Source organism: Tamandua tetradactyla, chromosome 10, assembly GCF_023851605.1.
Source record: "Tamandua tetradactyla isolate mTamTet1 chromosome 10, mTamTet1.pri, whole genome shotgun sequence".
NCBI lineage: Eukaryota > Metazoa > Chordata > Mammalia > Pilosa > Myrmecophagidae > Tamandua > Tamandua tetradactyla.
In genome coordinates this window covers 26,072,372-26,092,545 of record NC_135336.1, presented here as the reverse complement: position 1 = coordinate 26,092,545, position 20,174 = coordinate 26,072,372, and the positions used below count along the sequence as shown (strand labels likewise).

The following is a 20,174-nucleotide window of genomic DNA, read 5'->3' as shown; positions in this document are numbered from 1 at the left end:
ATGAGGCTGCCAAGAGACCCCACTTTCAAACCACTGGGAGAGTGAGACCCCTAATACGACCCAAGGTGGCAACCCAAGAGGGTGAAGGAGGTTACACACAACCTGGGCTCAGCTCTGCAGCCCTACAGTTATCAGCTAACCGTGGAAGGTATGTGGGGAGGGAGTTGGGAGAAGGGAAAGGCGGCCATCACTCAAGTAATCTTTAAATGTAAAGTACAACTGATTGTGCCTTAAAGATTCTTAGGTCAAGTAATGGCCCATAAGCACCAAGGTGACTAAGGTTTATTTTAGAGTATATAAGGCCCACATAGATGCCAACCTTAAAAGTATAAAACAAACTAGTTGTGAAAATCTATTTCCTCATTGCAAACATAATCCTTCAATTCTCCCTGCTTTCCAAAGAATATTGCTATTTTCTTAAAAAACAGAGACTTTGATTCTTACACCATTCACTGATATACAAAGAAAACAGAACAAAAACTCTTAACTGGGTATAAGGGGAAACATTCTTTTCTCATGCTTCAACCAGTTTTGATACTGTAGACAAAAAAGTAAAGGCAGTACTGAATATATGTATATTTAACATATACACACATTTATATACTTAATTAGCTTTCTTATAAATTCAGCAGGTACAGGTGACGGTTATATCATTTTGATGTGTAATTTTTAGTATTCCTAGGATCTAAATTCGTAACGGCCTATCTGACATGCATCAATAAATAAAATTTTAAAAGCATGAGGTTAAAAAGAGCTGAAATTAAATACAGATTCTAGATTTGGATTCAAAGTTAGAGCTATGTGTAAAATGTGGCAATTTTCTGCAAGCTCAATTTTTAATTAAAAAACATGAAAATAAAACCAGTAGACTGTTATAGTTCACATTATTTAACTATAGTGTCCTTTCGAGTTATCTTTCCAAGGCAAGCAACTTGAGAAAAAAAAATTCTGGAAAAATTCATTCACAGTGGTGAGATCTGCCAAAGAGTCCTTGGCCTGTCCCCTTTCTCTAGCTCATCTGCTTTTCGCCTCTGCAGCTGGAGCTGCCTGCCCAACACCCTTAGTCTCCTTCTAGCTGACTAGTTCAAAATTGTACAAAGATTTGCAGAGAACCTTTGGTCAGGCCAACAAAGAGCCACCCTAGAGCTTGCCAGAATTCTGCTTGCGCCTCCTCTGACAGCCTCCTATATGAGCTTCTTCACCACTAGCATGGATTAAGAATGCAAAATTAAAACAAATCAATTAAGAATCTTCCCCTTATAATTTCAAACTTTATTTACCTCCCTGGGTTATGAATGATACACATTTTCTTTTTGTCTGCCACACCTGCCACCAACGTGCCAAAGGCAAGTCTTCAATACCCAAGGATATGGATTAATTTTACAAGTGACATTTAAGTCCCCACTGAATTACACCTGCTAAGCTCCCAACCAATTTCAAGCTGTGTACTATACCAAAGTCTTACACTTGACTTCAAAAGAAAACAAGGTTTAAGAACATTTCAACACAGAAAAGGTTTTCTTCTTTTGTGGAAGGGTCATGAGGCAGGAGTCTTGTTTTAAAGTATACAACAGCAGACTTTGTTAAAAAAAAAAAAAAAGAAAGATTGTCCTGGAAGAGAGACTGGGTGTTCTAGTGCTCTGCTTTCCCCCTCCCTATAACCTGGCCCACCCCCTGGATCTCCCTCAAAGTGTGAATACAATGAAACTGGTTTGTATTTATAGATATTTTACAAGGTTAAATAAGAACAACAATAAAAAAAACTGAACACTAAAATGAACAGGTTTTTTTTCTCTTTTTAATTTTCTTTCCAAACGTGACCAGTGTTGCTGAGTGACACTCAAGTAACTGGTGGTTTTTCCTGTGCAGCTGGCTGCTTGGGACTGTTCAGGTGGAGTTGGAAGCAGATGCGGAAGCGGCATTATTGGTCTGTCCACGGTCTCCAGCATTAGCATCTGTAAATCAGAAATCCCAAGAGAAACATGAGCAATGCTAGAACATCCCAAAGAAAACAATTATGTTGCCTCAACTGCAGACAGTGCTGTGGTGGCCTTCCAAGCTTTATCTGGGATGTTGTTTTAAATGTTGCCATAGGCATGACCCTGGTATAGGGAAGATAGTATCTTTGAATACAGACTCAGAGAGCCAGAGTCCATTTCTGTTAAAGCCCTTGCTACAGCTGGGATCAGCAGTGCATGAACACCCAGCTGGAGTCTAGTTCACTTGAAAATAAATGAACAGTACCCAGCTGGGAAAACTTACTAAAAATTCTGAACCACGGTAAAATATACCATCCTTTAAGTCAATAAATGGGCGGAAGCAATGAAAGTAACATGGGTCACTGATGATAGGTAGGAGTACTGTAGAAAATCAAACTCTGTTTTTTGCTTTCCAAGTAGTTACTCTTTTCATTATTCATAGAAATGGGAGACAACCAGCAAAGAAGAAATAGCCATTGTAGTATCAATTTGTTTATTCAATTACGTAAAACATATTATATTCAATTACCATGACACTGATATTTCTTTGCTGAATCCTTTGAACATGTACAGCTGAACAACTAAACTTAGGCTTTCCGCTCCCCTCTTCTAAGGCTCATTATAATTTCATAGTACCATTAACATTTACATAAACATCTAATTTGTATACAGATTGGCTCTCCAACCTGGCTGTACAATGAACTGCTGTTTCAGTGGCTAGTCAAGGTGCATCCTTGCCATCACATACAATGGCTGGGAATGTTCTCTGGGCCAAATTTTCTCCCAAAGACTTCATGCTAAGTCCTGAGCAAGGTGGGCACTTTCAAAAGCTCTTTCTCTCTAGGAGACAAACAACCCTTGGCCATCAAGGATGTGACACCAAAAAACTGACCAAGAAGATTTCCTCTTTCTGAGACTGAAAGGATTGTAGCTTTCCTATGCCTATGATGAGCAGACCATGGAGTAACCAATGTCATGGCTGAATACTTTTGGTCTTGGATCTTTCTACTTTAAAATTCTGAACTACAGCAAGAAACAAAGAGGTAAAGCAAAAACAAAGAAATAGTAGGTTCTACAAACTCACTGCTCAATAGTAGTTCTAACAGACCAGCTAGCTTATGGAATGAATGAAGCTGCTTTTTGTAAGCTCCTCAGTTCCACAAAAAAAGATGAGCAGATAGACAAGGGCATTGGCCCTTGTCAGGTAAAGTGGGAGTTGCTCACCAAGCAGTGGCTAGGAATAAACTAGCTGAAGAACAAGGAAACAAGGTAACACGAATTACCACTTTTTTAGAAATAACCCAAGAAACAAATCTTCGTACATGTTTACTTTGTTGTCATTGTTATTCTGTAAATTCAATTTACATAACTTAAACAGAATCAGTATGGGCTTTCTTAATTAAAATGTTCATTAATTTAAAATTATGACAACTTGTCACTGGATTTCAAAGTTTATTGTAGCTTATAAAACCTTTCAAACATCTATAAGGGCAATTCTTTAAAAAACAGCAAAGCTCATTTTGCATCTCTTTGCATTCCCTTTATGTATCTTTTGACATCTTCCTTAAAAGTTAATCTAATTCCACAAACATTTATTGAATGTGAAGTATACCTGTATCACTTACTAGCTATGGATTTTGGAGCAAGTTATTTAACTTAACTCCTTCTTAGATTTCTCATCTGTAAAATGGAGACTATGCCATAGCCTATGATATAAGGCCTATCAAATGCTTAGCCTAGAACCTGGCTTACAATAATTGTTCAATAAATGGAAGGGTGAAAGAGACATCTAAAAACACATGTTTGTAACTGAGTTTGACTGCAGTAATCATTATCACCACCACTGCAACAACGATAAATATCAGTGACAGCAGCTATTAGCATCTGAATACTTATCAATGGGTCAGATGCCATACTAAGTGCTTTACAGGCATATCATTTAGCCCACACAATAATCCCAAGAAACAAGTATAATTTTTGCTCCCATTTTTGAATAGGAAAACAAAGGCACAAAGAGACTAAGTAATGGGTCCAACGGAACAAGTGGGAAAACTGAGTAGAGGGGCAGCACAGAGGATAATGATGACCTTTATGGGCAGCAAGAACCAGCAAAAAAGATTTCCTAGTAAAGGGAGAAAGGAATTTCAGGGGATTTTGATTTAAACCTAACCACTATATAATCCACTGATTTCTAGAGGCCCATTTCTATTAAAATAACCACTACATTGAAATGCACTACTGAACTTATGATAAGAAGAACTGAGAGTATGGTTATTTTATTTTCTAATTTTTAAATAATCTGTATAGGGTATCGACATACAATTGCTCTGGAAACAACTAAAGAGCTGATATATCACTGGCTTAGAAGCTTCCTGGAAACCATTACTCAATGCTATTTTTGTGATGCTGCTACAGGAAAAAAACAAGGATGAATATGAGGGGAAATAGAAAGAATGATCAACTTTGGGGATAGAAAGGAAAGATGGGAAGGTATAAAGATCATTCTTACATGTTGTGGTCACCACCTTCCAAGATAGCCCCAATGACTGATACATCTTTTGGCAGCCATGCCTTCTGGTAGTCCCTGTATACACTAAATGGTGTTGACTTGGATAACCAGTAGGATACTGCAGAAATAATGTGTGCCTTCTAAGGTTAGGACATCAGAGACACCGTGGCTTCCACTTTACCCTGTCTCTTGGATCATCTGCTCTTAGGGAAGCCAGCTGCCATATTGTGAGACACTTAAGTAGTACCATGGAGAGATCTCATGGTGAGGTACTGAGGCCTGCTGCATACAGCCAGCACCAATTTGCCAGGCACATAAATGAGCCATCCTAGAAACAGATTCTTCCGGCCACAGGCAAGCCTTCAGATGACTACAGCCCTAGCTAACCTCTTCACTGCAACCTCATGTGGGACTCTGACCCAGAATCATCCAGCTAGGCCAATTCTGAATTTCTGCCAATGTAAACTGGGTGAAACTACAAATGTTTACTCTTGTTTTAAGTTGCTAACTTTTGGGGTAACTTGATATGCAGCAACATATAATTAATACATACTTATACACCGGTTAGGGTTTGTGCTCATAAACCTATGAGAGCATCACTGACCAAGCGCCTCTATAACAGTTAAACATGCTCCTAAAAAACTGTACAAGACAAAGAACATTGCATCAGATGATCAACTCTTCCTCCCAACTCTGAGAACAGTCCATGCTTCTATGGCTTTTGTACCAGATGTTGCAAAGGGTATCTGTGCATGTATTAAAACCAATTCTATTTTGTGTGACTTATGACAACTTGCATAATCCTACACTGAAGACAATGGTAGATCCTGGGGTATCAAGTTTCCCAACAGAGTCCTTGATACTGTGATTTTTGTCCTAGAATAAATTTTTACATGTAAAATTTTCTATCTGATACAATCCCTTTTTTCTAGGAAAGAATCCATAGTTGTTTTTTTCACCCAGATTCTCAGACATCTGTAAAGGCGTTAGATAACAGAACCATGGATTTGATGGTCAATGCCTCAGATAATAAATCTGGACATTCCAGCCTCGATTACTTGCTTTCCCTTTCTCTGTATGTCCACTGTATCTGGACATTTGGAGGGAGGAAGTTCTGTTCATTCTCCCTCCAAATGTGGCTGAGAAAATGTACAAATGGGGGGTCGAAAGGAAAAATAAATGGAGAGCTCACATTTATAAACTTTTTGCCAAAGGGTTTAAATAAGAGTAGAAGAGAAAACAGTTTGAGAGGAGGGGACTGAGAATAAGCATAGGTGGAGGGGGCTCCAAAGGCTCTAATATCATGGGTCAGTATTCCAGAACTAATGGGCTATAAAAGTTAAAGCCTTCTTATATTATAGAAATGTTCATATCCAAAATAACTTTTTACAATGATGATAATGTTCTATCTATATTCTCCAATATGGTAGCTACATGTGGCTATTTAAATTCAAATTAATAAAAGTAAAAACTAAGTTCCTTATTTGTCCTAAACATATTTCAATTTCTCAATAGCTACAAAATGATTTAATTCTTAATGTTTTTATTATTAGCATATTAGTAGAAAGGCCTATTTCAGATATATTAAATTAGCCTTTTTGTGTTTTGTATATACGTTTTAAGTATACTTGGGAACTTTAAGTATACTATTTCCCCTTTTTTTCTTTATGACAACCCCCACCAATTTCTCTCAAGCTCATTTTATGTGTGTTTCTACATAGAGAGGATACTCCTTTTATAATAGAAATATCTCACGAGAGGCCAATTCCTCTAAAAAATAAAATTTCACCAGCCTGGGACATAATATATTATTTATACTATGTAGCTAATTTAGGATGGTCCTATTCACACTGCTCTAAGGGAAACTGCCTCTACTATAAAACTATATCTCAGATATTAGTGTTATTAACTGACACATGAATAAACAAAACCATTACAGAGAATCAAAGGTATACTCTGAGTTTATATTTAAATTGAAATCAAATCTTACATTACTGAAATCAAAGTACCACCTATAAGGAGAAGGACAACTTTCATTTTTCTCTTTATAATGACTTATTATATTAACATTTTGTGAAATAATGGGGGCAGGGAGGGGACATCTCATCAAAGCATCATCAGCTTTCTTTTCATATTATTCAGGGGAAATGATGTGGCACATTCACCAAGCAGGCCTTCAGTCACTGAAAAACTAGAACTGAAATTCAGATGCCAGTGCACCAACCCATCCACCAGGAAACCTGGAGGGCCTGTCAACAAGACTGTCTATATTTGATTTGCCAAGAGTGGAGAGGTCTCAGTTGCCTGTGAGCTCAAGAGCAGAGTCCATTTTAATCAAGAGACTAGGCTGCTTAGGGTAGTGAAGGCCAGGGAAACACAGGTGACATTTTTAACCTTTCTTTAAGTTGAAAGATCTAATTTAGGAATAAATAATAAAAAGGCATGGGAATAAACCAGGTGACTTCAGGTAAGGAACTGAGTATATCAAGGAACACCCAGAAGAAGGTCAACAGGATATTTATCAATTTAATCAAGATTTTCACATTACTTTGGAGGGTGTGTGTGGAAGAACCCAGATAAAAATTCTGACTTAACAGAAGAGAATATGTTTTGCATAGAAAGAAATAATCTAGAAGTGATGCCTTGTACTGTTTCGGTGAAAAATGACTAAGCTGGTTAGATTCTACATATCTATATACAAACCTATGAAAGTGAACTTGGAACCTTAACACAGATACATACAATTCCACTGGTGTTGCTGAATTCGTCAAACTATAACGGGATGGAAGTCTATATTTCAAACAGAGAGTCAACAGGAGGAAATGGGTACAGTATTGTATCTAAAGGTGGTATACAAATTCCTTGGCTACCAAGTTGGCAATGCCTAAAAATATGAGAGTATACATATGCACTCTGCATATTCCCCAATCCCACTCTGGGTTGGCTGGTGCTAAGGTAACGGGAAAATGGAAAAGTACTTGTACTGCCAGTGGGGAGTGCAAAATGGCACAAGCTTTCTGGGATGCAATTTGATGACAGATGCACCAAAAACTTTAAAATTCCTCGTATCTTCTGATTTAGCAATTCTACTAATCGAAATTATTTTAAGAGAAATTAAGCATGGCTCTATGCAAAGATATTTTCAAAGGACTTTTCAGAACAGTAAACAAAACAAAACAGAACTTGGATACAACCCAAGTGTCTAAGAACAAGGAATTAAATAAGTTATAGAGGAGGCTTAGACTACAAATACAGAACATTTATATAGTCATATATCCCCACCTCCAAAATCCAAAATAACATAAGCCCATTAAAAAACAAAACAAAAACTGTCTTTAATAGAAAAAGTATCACAAATTATTATACATATTTTAAAATTCTATACTTATATGAAATTCTACACACATCTGAGTTAAGATAAAGAGAAGAAAAACAGAATGGGCAGGGTTAGAAAGACACTGACTGCAGATTATATAACCAGACAGGATATGGATATAGCTTTCCCAAAGTACATTGCAGAACCGGCAAAAAGGCAAAGGAAATGACAGCATTTGGGAAGGAGAATGGTAGCATTCATTTAAGTAAAGCATCTGATGAACTGACAATTTGGTTAACATTTCATCTCTCCTAAAACAGTGGAAATAAATAAATAATGGGAGAAATGATTATTCTGGGCTTAATTCAGCCCAACTAGAAAGAATTGGCTGGTAATATAGAAGGTGACAGAATATCTAGGGTATCAAATGCAAAAGTAAGGAAAGGGACCACTGTGCTTACATATGAACCACAGGTTTTAGCAAAATGAATTTAAAAAAAGCTCTAGAGAACAAATACGTATGGTTTTGTGGCTAGAGTCTTCAAAAAGGGCTAAGGATTGACAAGAAACTGAAAATTATGAAGCAAATTCTGACCAACTAATTGCAAAGGATCTGAACGTAAACTAAAGAGAAAACTAAAAAACCCAGGCAAACAAGATTTTCTCTGATGAGTTTATTATTTTAAAAATGTATAGCTTTAAGAACAGCACATAATCAAGCAAGAATAAAAATAACAATGGGAATCTGAAGAATAGGCCAGAATAGGTTTAAATAAGGTAAGAGTAAGAGTGTTTCAGAGCAAGATCACAAGATTAAGAAGTTTAGTCCTCTGACCAGATAAAATGATAGAGAAGACAGACCTTGTTCCCTTCCTATCATAATTCCCCTTTCAACTTGGGAAGGATATAATAAAAATCCTAATAAACAAAATGTTGTCGAAGGAAGGTGAGGGCAATCTACATGTTTTAAATGTCCAAAAAACAAATTCTAAAATGGATATTTAAAATCTGCAGTTTATATAAATAAAGGCACTAGAAATTTCCCTGAGTATAAAAAAGAACAAAGCACAGATTGTGCTTCATCTCTGATAGGGTTACTTTTTTAAAAGAAAAAGGTGAAGTTTTCTCAACATCAGCAAAGCATTTTACGAAGTATTGTAGGGTTGGCCCGTAGCTAAGAGAACAACATGGATGACTAATCACCCAGAAACCACCAAAGAATAATGTCTAGTAAGCCTTGTCTAGTCTCATTTAAAATATCTGATTAGTAACCTGGTTAAAAGCAAAAAATCTCTTGTAGGCGGCCCTGCCTTGTCCTGCTTGGTAAATTTTATTGCTTGGATAGATGCAAAAATTTAACATGTATATAAAACGTACATGTGCCATAACTGTATAGAAAACCCATTACCATGACACATTAGAACATATCCAGACTAAGATTTGAAATTCTTATTAGTATAGAAGGCATTTTTGCCATCATGATTTTGAAGGACTTTTGCTTAGAAGGACTGGGCTAGTTATAAATAATCCCAGGGCTAGGATCATTCAGTAGAAGAAAATATAGGGGGACAAATTTTAGGGAGAGAAAAGGATTAACTTTCTAACAGTGATTTACGGATGGAAAGCCCCATTCTTATAGTAATTAGCTTCCAGCTACTGAATATACATAAACATGGGATAGATTATCAGTCCTCAGTAGGCAATAAATGGGTGAAATAAAATCAGTGGTTCTCAAATTTGTTTTAATAGAAGAACCATTGCATGGAAGAAATCTTACTCAGAAGACCAATATACAAAACAAATAGAGAAAACTGGTTTGGTTAAAATTCCCTAATGTGTCTCAAAGTCTATAATCAGCATTGGACCAGAAGCTCTATACTGTGAAAAAACTACAGTATCTCAAGATTACGCTAGATGGTCCAGATGAATGGTCTCTCTAAATAAAGTGTATGAGATGGTCCACTTCGAGTATGGAGAAAATCAGAATTCTTTTCCTATTTTTTTAAAATCAAAGTAAGAAATCATGTTTATGGACAGAGTAGTATATGTATTTTTCAAGAGATTCCCATGTTAATCAGAGACACGATCCACTATAAACCTAGTTATCTTAAAAGAATGAAAGTTTTTTTGGGGGGGGAAAACCCAACAACATTAGTACTCACTAATTTAACACAACTGTTTTAATTGTTATATATTTCTATCTAGCTTCTATCCATATGCAAACACACATTTCAGCATAGTTACTGACATGGTTCATAAGATTTTTAGATCTTCCCTACATAAATTAGGATGACTATTTCCACAAACATTTAAAACTTCACAATAATTATTTTTATGGATACATAAAGATGGAAATTCCACAATGTACTGAGTTTCCTATACTTGACCGTTCAGATTAGATTGGTTCTTCTTTTGGTTTTGGTTATTATACAATCATTCAAGTTTCTACATGTGCCTTTTAAATTTCTAATAGATTTATCTTACAGTTAAATTCCCTAAAGTGGGATTAGTATATTAAAAAGTATGAACTCTGATGGCTCTTGCTATACATACATATATATATATATATATATATCATAATGTTTTCCAAAAGGTTTTTATCAATTCATCTCCTGTTACAATTTGAAACTTGAACACACACAAGGAAAGGTAGTTTAAACATCTGTAAAAACAGTTCCCTCAGTATTAATGTGATCAAAATTGATAGATGTACCATCTTTAAGACTTTTAAGAAAGGGAGAAAAAATAAAACTATCATTGTAATATTTCACTATACTGGCCATAGCTCCTTTGGAAAGGCTAGTGAATAACAAATTAATCACATCTCCAAATAATCTAAATATGACTTTAGGTCACAATCTGAAAAAGAGTATGTCTATTTTTCTCAGCTTGTCCAGAAGCAGTAATATAGAGAATAAATCAAGATTTCGGTCTACAATATATTTAACATTTACGAGACCTAATATCTGAAAGCCACTTAATAGTTTTGGTTAACAACAAGAATTGACTAGATTTCAAAGCTTATTTCATGATAATATAGTTAATACGATCATGGTTGATGCATCTTTGTCAATCTGCTTTGTTTTTCTTCTACTTTTATCCAGTCTACTTTAGGACTGAACTTTGCTCCCAGATCAGCATAAATCTTGGAAAACTACATTCTTTTTCAAGCCCATTATGAACAATATAAAAAGCTTCTGAGGCACTCATGTAGGAGTCTCTGTATTTTGATGATCTTGATGATCAAGAAACAAACATGTGGGAGTTTTCCCAGAACCTCGGGTCTTCTGCCAAGCTCGGGTTGTGGCCGCCGTTTCCTCGGCAGTCCTGCAGAGGAGGGACACCGTTCCAGTTTTACAGATGAGGAAACTGAGGCCCGGGAGGAAGTAACTCACCCGAAGTCAGCCCGCCCGCGATGGCTGAGCCGGGCCCCCCCACCCCCACCCCCACCCCGTTGGCCCACGTGTGAGCGAGGCCGGGCTGCGAGGTAGCCCCAACGCCAGGTGACTGCAGCCGGGGACGGAAGTTAAAAAGAACGTGGGAGCTCCTGTTGGTTTTTCGTCCCTGAATCCTCACGGTTAGCATCTGCCAGGCATGCCACGTCCAGTGATGCTGACCTTAGACGACAGGCACCTGAAGGGGTTTACCTGGGCCATAGCCCCAGCCTTGACCTCCCTGGGCTACCTGCTTATCCTGTTGGTCTCCATCTTTCCCTTCTGGGTACGGCTCACAAGCGAGGAGTCGCACGAAGAGTATTTCAGTGGCCTGTTTGAGAACTGCTTCCATATCAAGTGCTGGAAGCCTCGACCCTTATCCATTTACATCCTACTTGGCCGGATGTTCCTGCTGTCCGCAGTCGTCCTGTCCTTCGTCACAACCTTCTTCATGGTGTCCTTCGCGTCTCGGCTCTTCCCGAGGATCCGGAGGTACAATATCGTGTCCGCCTCGGTCAGCTTCCTCACAGGGGCCTGTGCCCTCTTGGCCTTGTTGCTGCATGCCCTGGAGATCCGGAAGCTGAGGACGCAGCCCAGCCCCCCCCCCCCAGTTCTCGGTACAGTGGCCTTACTACGTCATGGGCGTTGGCATCTTTCTGTTCGTAGTGGCTGGTACCATCTGCCTGTTTGAAGAAGCAACCTGCCTTAGCCGCAATCTGTTGCCCATTTCCCAGAAGATTGAGGAGACCCAGGGGATCCCACACCTGGAGAACCAGGACAGTTTGGGAGGAAAACTGAGCTCAATACAAAAGGAGACACTACTGAAAGAAGAGACAGTTATTTAGTCCAAGATATTCTGTCTTTCCACCCTCCTTCAAGTGGTGTGAGTACCTGTGTGTATGTATTTGTAGCTCCTCCTACCCTCCTGTCTATTCTACCTTTGATGAGCTTCTTGAATGTCAACTCAACCCTCCACTTCCCCATACTTGCTTGTATTTTGAAATTTGTTAAAAATTCTTTGAACTCTAAAAAAAAAAAAAAAAAGAAATAAACATGTTTGACAGAACCTGATAATGGTGCTAAGAATCAGTTGGAATGGTATTTTAACAGATCAGATGATAATTTCAGGGTTATGTTTCTCTTTTGAACCTGTATCTTAGTGATCTGAAACCATTTTAAGATGACTAGGAGGAACATTCTTGGACTATCAAAAACAGGTAAGCGTTATTTTTTTTACTGTTGATATGGTTTTGTCATTGCACACTAGAAGTACCTCTGGCTCTAATATACTAATTGATATTACTGTGTGTTTTCATTAAATTGGCTTAACTCAAGTAAGCTAACTAACTTAGTAATTGAGAGGGACAATTAATTCACCCTGGGTCATTTCAGGAATATATCATTGTGGTAAAATAGCTAAGATGGATGATATGAAATTCTGACTTTGAAAATTTGTCAGCTGAAAAATTTCGAGGTTCAGAATTTCAAGGTTTGGAACTGTGGCTTGAATTCTTATTTCTTGGTTTGCTGGAGAAACCCAGAAATGCAAATTAATGATTACAACTAAGTTTTTAGTGTAACCTGACTCTTAATGTTGTTTTAATGCTGTTTTCAGCAGTTTTGAAAAGTATTTAATTCTTAAATTTATATTTTCGTAGCTATTAAATATAAAATGCAAACTAATGTTGGACTTACACACTGAGAGTTTGCCTCAAAGTTGAAGAAAATCAAGAAAGTTAATAGTAGGATGAGATGCATGCCTTGAGTACCCTAATAGCTGTCAAAGAGAATTAATGTCAAAGAGCAAATTAATGATTACAACTAAGTTTTTAGTGTAACCTGACTCTTAATGTTGTTTTAATGCAGTTTTGAAAAGTATTTAATTCTTAAATTTATATTTTCGTAGCTATTAAATATAAAATGCAAACTAATGTTGGACTTACACACTGAGAACTTTATTACCTATGTCTCTCATAGTATCAAATCTGTGTCCCTAAGGGAGAAATACTTCTCAAACAGCAGAACAAGAAAATACTTTTGCTTCTTTCTCCTAAACCCTCAGCATATTTTTATCTGATGAAAATGGGACTTTTGTCACTAGGAACCTCAGAGGAACGTCTGAAATTCTCTTTGACAGCTATTAGGGTACTCAAGGCATGCATCTCATCCTACTATTAACTTTCTTGATTTTCTTCAACTTTGAGGCAAACTCTCAGTGTGTAAGTCCAACATTAGTTTGCATTTTATATTTAATAGCTACGAAAATATAAATTTAAGAATTAAATACTTTTCAAAACTGCTGAAAACAGCATTAAAACAACATTAAGAGTCAGGTTACACTAAAAACTTAGTTGTAATCATTAATTTGCTCAGTATCTCATATCAAGAAAATCATTTTACATTACCCAAAATTTAGCACTTACAAATTTTCATTTTTATACATAATTGAAAGCAATTCTAAAAAAACTCCTAGAAGCCAGTTCACCAAGTAAATGTGTTGGTTAAGGTTTCGGACTTATTTTATGTTCTGAACAATCAATGTAGTCTAACAAGAGCCAGTTGATTTATCAAATTTATTAATAGTTCATCTAAACAATTTTGTCTTTGATCTAAAGAAACAGGCCATAGAAGAAAAAAAGATCTTATATTTTTACATTTAAAATTTTTAAAGCACATTTCAGCAAATATTTGAGTTTTACATTACTTTAAATAGCATTGCCATTCCATTTTACAGATTGAGAAAACTAATAGGTCACCAAGTGAGTTCCAATGACTTTCTCAAGGTAGCATATGATGATGGAAACAGATACAGAAAACACACCTTTCTTTCCAGGCTTTTCCTGGAAGGAAGGTAGGAAATGTTTTTAATCGTTATTAGCAACAGTCTAAAAGATTAGGATTAGATAGGACCAACAGGAGACATTCAGAAAGATAGATCTTGACCATTACTGTAGAGTGCTAAGAATCGGTCATGATTTTGTTTCCTACATTATAAACACCCTTAGACAAAAACGGGCCTGATCCTGAAATCTGCTTTAAGGAGGGGAGAAAAATGGTACCAAATTCTGAGCTCTAATTGTCCTATTATATTTCTAGCTTCACTTTAGACAGCATTCAGCCATTCTTTAAAGGAGCTTTAATCTACTCAAGGGTTCACAACATGTGTAAAGACAGTGATCCTCACTAAACAGGCCCTACCATTGGCCCATTAGCTGCCTAAGGCCCAGGAGCACACACTCGCTCTAGCTGGGGAGTCATGCAGGAAATATGGGGGGTGGGAAGGGGGGGCACAGAGTGTAGAGGAGAGTCTATAACCTAAATCTTAATTAAATGTATTCCATTAAAGATAAATTCAAATACTAAAATTATATCATTTCTATATTTTATATTCTTGAAAATCTGTCTTTCTGGTATGCTAACATAATTTACACTCAGGTGATGGAATTAAAGTGAATTATCTTCAATAGCATTACATTTTCACAGATAGCTTTTTTGCTAAAGTATCCCAGTTAACACATGAGTCAAGAAATATTATGAAAAGCATGACTTCAAATAATGACTACAGTGACAGAATTTAACATTATAAGATATTTATACCACACACACACATCTCACACATAAAGTGTTACTGTGGTGTGTTTTCTGCTTTTGGGAAATAAAGCAACATTAAATTCAAATTTGAATGTGTTTTTGATATTCTGAAGCTACTAAAAGCTCACATTCATCAAACGAAATGAAATGGAGGCAATCAAATATATTTTTATAGAAGAGACTTATGTGCCCTCACCTGAGGCTGCTGTGGCATTGGTAGGGGTTGAAGCAGATGCTTGAATCCGAGCATGAGGAGGAATAAGGATGGTAGCCAGAGGTGGATTACTTGACAGTTCTAGAGGAAAGGTAAGACACAAATGTTAGAGTGCACTCTCGACTATGAATGGGAAACTATAACAATAAGGATAAGATACTGCATTAAAAGACTGATTTAACAAACAGAGACAGATAAACTCCAGACCTCCAACTAAATCAATGCACTAGTAACTGATTTACAGAGAAACGCCACATAAATGTGGTACGTAACAAAGGTAGTATCTTGTAAAGTTAAGGTACGTCGGAGAATTAAAGATATCTTGGGGAAAGTTACAGGCCAAAAGTTTGAAAGTAAGATAATAAGGTAGGGTTTCCTTCTTTCATTGATATAAGCATATTAGTTTTTACCACACTAGTCTGACAGTATCTGACTACAAGAATTGAGGACAATGGAATGGCATCACACAAAGAGGACATAACTTTAGTCTCTGTACGCACGCACATACGTGCACATACAACAGCATGCACAGACCAACCTGCCCAATCATTTATGAAACAATGGCAGATACAACATCTATGAACACTAGAAGACACGAGATTTAAGAAACGTCTGTTTAAAGCCTCATTGCTTTTTATGAAAAATAAAAGTCTTTATTCAATTATATGTTGTTTTTAACTCAGTAAGATTATTTATTACTTTAAAAAGTTCGAAATGAGCTTTTACCTGCCGGTGGGAAGGTTACCTCTGTGAATTGTAAACAGCCTAACTTTTTAGTAAGTGTTACAGTATGAAGGCATAATTACACAACCGTACTACTACAGGAAGACATTATGCTCTGAGTCATGAGATACATTTTGAAACTTCAGATATGGCTGAATTTAAAATTTTAAGCTTTGAAATAGTGTTTTTTTCTATTGAGGCAAAATTCATGTAACATAAAACTAATCATTTTAAAGTATAAAATTTTGTGGCCTTGTTCACAATATTCTGCAACCATCACTTCTCTCTAGTTTCGAAACATTTTCATCATTCTAAAGGGAGAGCCCACATCTATTAAGGAGATATTCCCCATCACCTGCTCCTTTTTTCTCCCTCCAATTTTAAGCAGTAGCTTTAAAACGTTTTTGTTTCAAAGTCCCTGGTAATATCGATTTATTAAACTTATTACCTAAATATCTAAGGTTTTTGCCACATTAGATATTAAATGGTACTGAATTTCTGGTAAAGAAGAGCAATAAAATAATACATGATTTAAAAAAAATTAATGGAAAGAAAAACTAAAAACTGAGAATACTATTCATTATCTTTTCTATTAAATGAGAGGATGCAGTCCAACTTATCAAATAAAAGTCTTCCCTGGGAAGACAGCTAGAAAACCACTGCTCTAATCATTAGATCTAATAGCATTTTTTTTCTAACTCAGTCCAATTTTAATGCACAATCTTAAACCTATGAAAGCAAGAGCACCCAGGGTAATTGCCATGGATAAATGACTTTGTGATTTGAGGAAAAAGAGCAACAAAATATATTAATGTAGGATATGACAGTTATTTTTCATTAACCTAAAATAAAGCCAGATTTACCATCCCAGTTATGGGGAAAACATTTTAAAACAGAAAGGCTTCTTTAAAATCTATTCTTAAAAAAAAATCCCATTCATCCATGCACTCATCCATTCAACAAATACCGTGAGCATGAAACAATGGCTAGCCGCAGGTTAGAGATAAAAAAGTAATTCTCTTAGAATAAGATCAACACAAATAGAAAATGGAAGGCCAACTGTACACACAAGCTGGCAAAAAAGCCAGTCGACGTATTAAGCTAGGGGTACTTTTAAATTAAAAGAGCTCTCTGACCATGTGTCTGATATATGAAAGAAAATCAGAAAGAGGAAAACATGACTATGGTTTTACTATAAAACATTTAGATAAGGCTACTGTTAAAATAATCTTCATAATAAACTGAGTATCAATGGTCTGTGGTCGCTTTACTTTACAACCCAGACTTTCTTTTCTATGCTGTCAATTTTTTTTCCCATTCATTTACTCTCTTACCAGATCACCTATCTTACGTATCTGCATGGCCAGTTGAGAGTCATGGAAGTTTTGTATCTTAGTCTGGGTAAGGATAAATTTATGTACATATACAGGTGCAGGGCTTGAAAAATACAACCTGTTTTTCCTTAGGAGTAGTCATTCTGGTATTGTGTTGGGAAAGAGGGGTAACTAATGAAGGAAATGAAAGGATAAAGTGAGAAAATAAGAGAAAAGCAAAAAAACAGGAGAAGCTACCAGATCCCGGAGGCTTCGTCAAACTAAAAGGGGGAAGTAAAGGAACTTCATAAACAACTAAAATTGGGTTTTAATTATAGAGTTCTCAGTGAGTATACTTAGAGGGGACTTCTGTGAACTTTTTGGAGTCAAACCCTGTTGTCCTTTTATTCCTTAAGAGGCATTCCTTAAGGTTCATTCTTTCCATCTGTTCACTCTTCTCCACCTCAGAGAACTTGTCTCTCATAGCGTTTGCCTCTGTGAATCAGGAAGCCTCCTTGTGCTCTTGCCGCAGTCCTGTTCTCTCCACTACACATTGTCCCTTTCATGGGAAAAGACTATAGGCAGTTCTATGGGGCTGTCACAATTAGTCTAAAATGACTGTAAATATTTTTCACTCCCAACACTTACTTACTCCCAATCTTATTTATTCATGGCAAGGAGTAGTAAGGAAATGGAGACAGTGAGTGTGGACACAAACTATAGTGGAAGAATGCAAGAACAGAATGATATTTTTGAGAATAGAAGCACCAAACAATAGAACTTTTCAGAATCAGGAAGAGAAACTGTATGCTTGAAGGCAGAGAAGGAGTGAATGTAGAAGAGATTGAAAGTGAAAAGTAAGCTAATAATTATTTACTAAATATATGTGCTAGTCTTTACAGGAGGGAGATAATTAGGGAATAAGGAGGTCTATAATATGAGAGTAGGATTAGTTTTGGAAAAGTGAGAGGAATGAAAAGGCAGGAAAGATAAGAGAGATTGAGATACCTCAAAGACATGGTTTAGAAAAGAAAATGGACTATAAGGATTTCTTCAACCCATTCCAGATGTCACAAAACTATTCATCAAAAACCACATACAGGTTATTAGGGAACATGAAGAATGTTTTGATGGTGTTTCAATCCTATTGCTCCACAATCAAACATTTCAATGATGCACAAATTAAACAAAAGGAAAGTTATCTTAAAAATAGCTATGAGTCAACCAACTGAAACAAACCAATCAAATGGTTAAACTCATTTAACCAAATTTTGAAGTACTGCTATTTTACTGCAAATCATATCATAAAAATTCCAATGAAAAGACAAACTGAATATATTCAACCAAACTTAACTGTCTGATAAAGCAATCTTTCTAAATGGAAAAACAAAACAAAGCCTCCTCAAGCCTCCCTTAAAGTTTCTATTCTTCCAAGTTTAAGATTCCCAAATGTATTGGTAAGAAGGGGCAGGTAAGAAACTTTATTAGCTTTTTTGTTTGTTTGTTTTTGGTTTTTGTTCCTGGGGGAGGGTACATGTTTGTTCAAACTGTTGTGTGAGAGTTGAGATTTGAGAGTAGCAATCAATATGTGATCCAGAAAAAAGAATCAACCCCTTTACTGACCAGGCCTAATCTTACAGTGATGTAATATCAATCATCACTATTAGTGCTGAAGGAGCTTATCAGACAGATTATCAGAAAAGTCACTACAAGAGGCAGACTTTCTTTTTCTTCTACAAGTAGTCTGAGGTCCTTATGTGTGTATTAGGCCTGTTATATATATATATGAAATTGCCAGTAGTTGTCTAGATAGTTAAAATATTTCTTTCATCTTACTTAAATGTTATTTCTTACTGTTTATAAAAGGGTTCAAACTACTTAACAATGACTGTACAGCACCTGTAAAGTTTAACTTTTTATTAGGAAATAATTTCAAATTTACAAGACAGTTACAAAAGCAATCCCTATAGAGAACTCCAAAATACTATTCCCCCACCCCTTGTTTTGGTTTGCTAAAGCTGATGAAATGCAATACACCAGAAACAACTGACTTTTATGAAGGGGATTTACTTAGTCACAAAGTGACAGTTCCTCAGAGGAAAGGCAGCTAGGTTTCATCAGGGTTTTCTCTGTCATATGAGAAGGCACATGGTAATGTTTGCTGGCCTTTCCTCTCAGCTTCTGAATTTAAACAGCTTTCCCCAGGGTGATTTCTTTCTGTATCTCCAAACATCTGAATCTGTGTTGGCTTTAAATTCAAAGCTGAGTTGTACTGGATTGTGCTGAGCTGCTTTTCTCCCTTCTGACATCTCCTTTTAAGTCTCACTGTAGAAGGCACTCCCCTGGCCAACCACAGATGTAATCATCCATAGATGAATGAAATTCACATGCTGATGATTTAAGTCCACAGCCACCACCTGGCCAAGATGACACCTGAACCTAACTGCTACAGCCCTGATTCACAAATATACTGATTTTAACATTTTGCACCTTTGGCCTATCACTGTTCGTTCGTTTTTCTTCTTTCTTTCTGTCTATCTATCTTTTGGACATTTGAGAGCAAGCTGCATACATCATAATCCCTGAAGACATACTTCTTCCATGTATATTTCTTATGAACAAAGATACTTACTTAGGTAATCACCTTAAGTGCAGTTATCAAGTTCAAGAAATTTAACATTGATATGAGGTTTATATTCTGTATTCCAATTTTTTCCTTCTGTCCCAATAATGTCCTTTTGAACCTTTTGTCCTCCTCCTCCCTTTGAGGAGCCCATCCAGTATCATGTATTGCATTTAATTGTCATTAACTCTTTAGTTCATCCAGTTTTTAAATTGTGGAAACATATATAAAACATTTTCCCACACACCCATATCCAAGCATACCATTCAGTGGGATTAATCACATTCACAACGTTGCAGTACCTTTACCACCATTTATTATTAAAACTTTCCTTCCACCCCAAAATTTCGGTGGGGAGACAGAACTCCAAAGCTTCTCACTCTGCCATTTTGATCCTCTGTGTACTTTTTTTGAATAGTAATTCAAATGCTAGGATGGTACACTTTGATCTCACATATTACCAAATTCTACT

At 36.4% G+C, this 20,174-nt stretch overlaps 1 protein-coding gene and 1 pseudogene across 5 annotated transcripts in view; one reads left to right on the top strand and one right to left on the bottom strand.

The window, feature by feature from the left end:
* Positions 1–1,778: 1,778 nt before the first annotated feature.
* GSK3B (glycogen synthase kinase 3 beta) overlaps positions 1,779–20,174 on the bottom strand; it is a 283,540-nt gene continuing 265,144 nt past the window's right edge. For 4 of the 5 annotated variants that reach the window (XM_077118222.1, XM_077118221.1, XM_077118224.1 and 1 more), the window contains 2 exons: positions 15,026–15,124; positions 1,779–1,955 (listed from right to left, as the gene is read on the bottom strand). In XM_077118222.1, coding sequence (XP_076974337.1) covers positions 1,888–1,955; positions 15,026–15,124 — 167 coding nt within the window. In that variant the 3' untranslated portion in view covers positions 1,779–1,887. Of the gene's footprint in view, positions 1,956–15,025; positions 15,125–20,174 lie in introns of those variants that run through there. The other variant, XM_077118225.1, reaches the window with a different exon arrangement.
* LOC143648352 (transmembrane protein 225B pseudogene) lies at positions 11,248–12,204 on the top strand (annotated as a pseudogene).